Source organism: Garra rufa, chromosome 5 (genome assembly GCF_049309525.1).
Source record: "Garra rufa chromosome 5, GarRuf1.0, whole genome shotgun sequence".
Classification (NCBI taxonomy): Eukaryota; Metazoa; Chordata; class Actinopteri; order Cypriniformes; family Cyprinidae; genus Garra; species Garra rufa.
Window position 1 is genome coordinate 5506474 of NC_133365.1, and position 6004 is coordinate 5512477.

The 6004-nt window shown below is 35.2% G+C and overlaps 1 protein-coding gene across 1 annotated transcript in view; it reads left to right on the top strand.

Annotated features, from left to right (window-relative positions):
* stip1 (stress-induced phosphoprotein 1) overlaps positions 1-3135 on the top strand; it is a 12739-nt gene extending 9604 nt beyond the window's left edge. The window contains exons 9-13 of the mRNA XM_073839452.1: positions 3-35; positions 1590-1626; positions 1721-1824; positions 1901-2073; positions 2398-3135. Coding sequence (XP_073695553.1) covers positions 3-35; positions 1590-1626; positions 1721-1824; positions 1901-2073; positions 2398-2470 — 420 coding nt within the window. The 3' untranslated portion in view covers positions 2471-3135. The remainder of the gene's footprint in view (positions 1-2; positions 36-1589; positions 1627-1720; positions 1825-1900; positions 2074-2397) is intronic.
* Positions 3136-6004: the final 2869 nt, after the last annotated feature.

A 6004-nucleotide genomic window follows, 5' to 3' on the forward strand; every position in this document is an offset into this window, starting at 1 on the left:
ACACCAAACTCCTGGAGTTCCAGCTGGCCCTCAAGGTACTGTTTCTCACTCACAGATAGACTGAACACCCATTATCATCTGTCATTAATGTTTCCCCATTCAGTGCTTCTGATTCAGATTTCAGAGCGGCATCATATTAAAGCCTTCTGAGAAATTGAACATCATTAACACTTTAAAGGAGTAGTTCACTTCCAGAACAAACATTTACAGATAATGTACTCCCTTGTCATCCAAGATCTTCTTTTTTCCTTCAGTCGTAAAGAAATTGCTTTTTTGAAGAAAACATTTCTCTCCATAAGGTGGACTTCTATGGTGCCCCAAGTTTAAACGTCCAAAATGCAGCTTCAAAGAGCTCTGAACGATCCCAGACGAGGAAGAAGGGTCTAATCTAATGAAACGATCAGTTGTTTTTGAAACAAATAGCAGTTTTTTAACATAAAATGCTCATCTTGTCTCATCTCTGTGATGCACATGTGTATTCTGTGTGATATCTAAAAAAAAAAAAACGAACTGTCGCATAAGTTTTGGTGTATCGCAAAAAAAGTTTCCCTTGAGCTGTTTCCATTCATAATTTCACTTACTGCGCAAACTACATTAGCTAGTATCCTGTTCTTAATCCATTTGAAACAAAACTTTATTATATAGGCTGTTATTTAACTGTATAGTCATACATACAATTATTTTTATTAATGAGTCTTATGATATATTTTTTTTGTACTTATAGCCTATAGACTGTTTAGATACTTTAGCATCAAGCGATAATCAAAAACAGGTGCAGTTTTATTATTATTATTATTATTTTTCTGATTAACATTCATTAGGCCGTATTGGAAATAGGAATGTTCATTTCAGCTGTTTTATTTCTCGTTAAGCCTTTATTAACCGTTAACCGACAAGATCATGTTAAATAACAATAAAATTCTAACTAATTAATAAATTAACAAAACCAAAGAAAAAAAAACAGTGCAACAATAGCAGCCTAGAATTTCGTTTCATTTTTAAGACCGCAGCATTCAGTTTTTCGTTTTAGTTTACAAAAGCGCAATGATTTGTTTTTATTGTGAATGTATGCAAATACATACAAATACAGTATTGTAAGTCATTTACTTTTTATAAGGGATAAAAAAAAAAATCAAGTGATTAAGCATTACAAACTGGACAACACCACCTGTTCATTGTCATAATAAAATACAGTCAGTCAAACATATTGAAAAACCATGCTATTTTACTTCCCCTCACTTCACAACAAATCCTTTAGATTTAAGAGTAGAACAGAACTCGGAACAAAACTAGAATGAAAATAGAAGCTATCAAGCCAAAATGAATTACTGTAAAATTGTGTAGCTACTTTTTGTACAAAAACATTAGGTATTTGGGTTAAAGCCCCTTTTCTCGACACGGTGTTTCCAAACATTTGAGCTCTCCATATAGAATTTATGTGCTAATGTTAGATGAAAAAGGTTAACTCATGAGAAAGTATATCTATAAATGGCATTTCCTTTTTTTTTTTTTTTTTTTTTTTTTTTGCAAAAAAGTAACTAAAATGTAAACGTAGCTACTGTTAACCATCAGCTCTGTCTGTTGATCAGGACTGTGAGGAGTGCATCAAACTGGACCCTAGCTTCAGTAAGTGCTCTATTATGCTCTGTTATCTCTGCTTCCATGTGACTGTACGTTTATGTATTTTGCAAACGCCTCACTCTCTCCACTCGCTCTTCAGTTAAGGGTTACACACGTAAGGGAGCGGCGCTGGAGGCGATGAAGGACTTCTCCAAAGCGATGGATGTGTACCAGAAAGCTCTGGAGCTGGACTCCAACTCGAAGGTACTGAAGATCTCTGATCTCTCCGGCAGGATGGTGCTGGTGAACCTGACATATTAACCTGATGTTTCTCCTGCAGGAGGCCACAGAGGGTCTGCAGCGCTGTATGGTGAGCCAAGCCACGCGTAACGACAGTCCAGAAGATGTGAAGCGGAGGGCCATGTCTGACCCCGAGGTGCAGCAGATCATGAGCGATCCGGCCATGCGCATAATCTTAGAGCAGATGCAGAAAGACCCACAGGCCCTCAGCGAGTAAGAAAACATTACAGCTTTTCTAGATTTTTGCTCATCTTTTGGAAAATCCGCTTTTTTCAGTTGAATTCATATCTACAGTACAGACCAAAAGACCTGAATGAGAAGGTGTGTCCAAACGTTTGGTCTGTACTGTATATTAGAGACTTCTCATCAAGACCCTAAAGAATCATATGAACTTGTGGAAAATGGGCCTCCGATGAGCCCTTAGCACAATAGTTGCATCATAAATATGTTCTTGAATTTGTGACTGTCATATGGTTTAAATGTGTCAGATTTGTGCATGTCTCATTACTTCTGCTGTCTTCTTCTCTGTCCATCTAGTCATCTAAAGAACCCCGTCATCGCTCAGAAAATCCAGAAACTGATAGATATTGGGCTAATAGCGATTCGGTGATCAGAGGAAGCAGAAGAAGCCCAGGACATTATTCATCTACAGAACAGAAGACTCCGACAGATGACGGCAGTCCAAACAGATTATTCCCCAAATAAAACAGGCACCGAACCCTTCTCCTCCCAACCTGTGTGTTTTCTTTCTTTCTTTTGTCTTAATTGGATTAAATATATGGCACAGTTGGTATTTGCTCAGCTCTGCATTCACTAGAACCAGCTATCATGGTTTTTGGAGATTTTCTTGTTCATTAAAATGAAAGATCTGAGAGCACAGTCAGTGGGTTTTGAGCGTTCATGTTAACAGCAGTTTTATTATTTTTATGTTTTGTACCTATTTTTTGTACTTGTCAGTATTTGGCAGATTCAATCTCATTATGGTTTAGTTTGTTGTGTGTTTTGGAGGAGAGGGGAGGAAGTGTTGTGCCATCTCTGATTATTTTCCACACAGTAGGCCTGTTAGAAACCTGTCTGTCTCTGAATGTGAATGCGTCGCTCTTATTCTACTATATAATGCACTTGTATTCGTGGGTGGATCAGAGGTTCGAGCTAATCTGCCTCCACCCGTTCGGCTTCGGTTCGTAGTTTGCGATCCATGAACCGACTGTGATTTCAGCTTCATCGTTATTGCAATGCAACATCAGTTTAATAAAATAGTTCTGGATCCATGAAGTTGTGTGACGTTTGTGACATGCGTTCATTGTGTGATGGAGCACTACCGTAATACTTGGAGTGTTTTTATTTTCTGTAAATTGTTTAATATTTGAGCATGATTACCTATGGAACATAATACAATCTGCAGTATATAACCATCTTATATAACCACAGGACTATGCTGCATGTGAGCTTTTTTTTTTTTTTTTTTTTTTTTTTTTAGAAATTGTAATTTAGTTACTTCTAATGTAATTGCATTAAACACTCAGACTATATAAAAAAATTATATCATGCAATGAAACATAAAACATTATAAAATATAATGTATAAAGCACCAAAATTAGCAACTAATATTAAAATATTTTTTATGTTACCACCTCCTAGTGATCACAATAATTCAAGAATCATTTGTGCAGTGTTAAATACTTTAACCCTTATGGACATTTTTGTCCATTTGAGTTTTGTTTTTTGTGTTAAGTGTGTCTGTGTTAATGCCAACTGCATACATTTTGGCTCAGGTGTTTATTTTCATTGAAATTAATTTTCCACTCTCATTTCCTTCAAAAAATCTATTTTATCTTCCGTACAAAAAATACTCAGACTCAGGACCTTAAGGACAAAAATGTCCACATTGAAACTGCAATTTTTTTTAACCCAGGGCCAAATGACTATAAAATGATCCAATATTTGCTAACAGACATTCATTCCATCAGCAAGGCTTCACATCTGACATTTTTACTGGTTTCTACTAGATTGTGACATTTTATTCAAATTTGGCATATTATAATTTTTTTAACTCTTAACATTACATAAAAAAATAAATGCCATCAGTGAAAAGATCATCAGTGAAAGAGGAAAAAAATATTAATAAATCATATTTTTATGACAGTTTTTGGACATGGACAATTTTTTCCATTTTGTACCTATGTGTAACTTTTTTTTTTTTTTTTTATAATGCAAAAGGGGTAAAAACATAACACTGGTAATAGTGCAATGCAGAAAAGTGAAGAATTAGCTAAATTTAGCAAACACGTGATCATCTGCTGAACTGTTAGAGCCAATGTTTTAGCAATCCTGGTTTACCAAATAGAGAAACTAAAAAATAAAAAACCTACAAATGAAAATGCTGTTATCATGTCCTGGGGTTAGTGTTAGACGGCCCGAAACCAGACTATATTTGGCCCAACATTGTCTGAATCGATCCCTATGTAGTGCACTACGTGCCATTCACTGTACAGGAAACACTAACACTGAAGAAGTGACTGATTTAGCCGCAGTTTCAGCATCTATTTCTAGTGTTGGGGGCGGGACACTTCTGACTCTAGAGAGCATTTGATTGGACAGAAGGTTTGATGAGAAGCTGAAGTCCAGGGTGATGTCATCAAAATTGTTGATCCAGAAGTTTAAATGTTCAGCTGTTGAAACTTTCCTGCTGCAGTATAAAATCATTTGAAATGCAAATAAAACAAATGTTGTAGAAAGGAAAGTGCAGTAAAAAAAAAAACATTGTCCAAAAACAATTGTCTTGTTTTTCATTGCATAAAAGATAATGATTAAGTGTGTCACCACTTTTGGCAGCCATGATTATTTTATTAATGATGAAATAATAAATAAATTAATGAACACTTGCTGTTTGCTTAAAAAAAAAAAAAAAAAAAAATTGTTGATCCATATTAGTGGAAATGAGAGACTGTAAGTTTAGAAAAAAATGGCAGTTTTGTCATTGCTTTGGACCACACTAGCTTACAGATAACCTTAAGGCTATATATATATATACTTAAATCAAAAAAAAGTTCAATTTTGATTTCATGGGGTGTTCCAAACCTGTATGAATGTTTTTTCATGCTCCTATCAAGTTTGAGATTTGGGGCTTTTTGCTGTTTCATAAAGTGTTTTTTCAGACTAGTGGAAAGAAAACACCCAAAAGACACTTAAGTGTTTCTTTTATAGCACTTTATCTATTTGTGTTTCAATTACAATACAGATTTTCAAAGACCAAGAGTTGTTTCTCCTACACTGAGCCATAAATCTCCACTTCAGCAGCACTTACACACACCACACTTTACATTTGTGCTCCTGTCTATATCCTGAAGATTATTACAGAGGGATTCGTTCAGATAGAATTAGCTTGATTTTATACGTTTTATTCCCCAAAAACAAACAAAAAACAATAGTGTTTCTTATAAGCTCAACGTTTTTTCTGAAGTGATGAAATGAGATCCTCAGTAAATCTCGCCTTTATTTGACTTTAATTTGTCAAAACATTTTTAATTAATTTATTTAAAATTCGAAAATCCCTTCCGTAGTTCTGGTCCTCGATTCTGATTGGTTGAGCCACGTTCAAAGCTGTTATAAAGTTACTTTGTTGCGACCACAACCGTTTCAGAGGAACTACATCATTTGAAGAATGTTTTTATTAACATCGTTACACTTTATTTCTTCAGTTTTATTTTGTGAAACCCTACTATGTACTTGGAATAACCTTTTTATAAAAGCAATAAGCCCCATGTCGCCGTGGTTTACTGTAAATGTATAACAGCGTTGTGTCTAACAATGCCCCTTAGCTGTTAGAAAACCACAGTGACATGGGGCTTATTGCTTATTTTAGAGCTGTCAGGACAGAATTTGTGGGAAATTGCACGCATACATCATTGTGTGCGTGTCACATCATATCTATAAGTAGTAGGAGGTTATTGTAACAACTAACAAAAATAATGAAGCATGGCTCAAAAACCTCTGGAAATCAGCAGGTGTTAAAAAGCACCTTATATTTGTCCATGATGGTGCTGCTGCACAATCTAGCCAGCAGAGAGCACTGTGTAGTTATATGTTTATATGGATAAAAGTTGATATATAAGTGCATTAATCTTAGGAAAAGTCACATTTA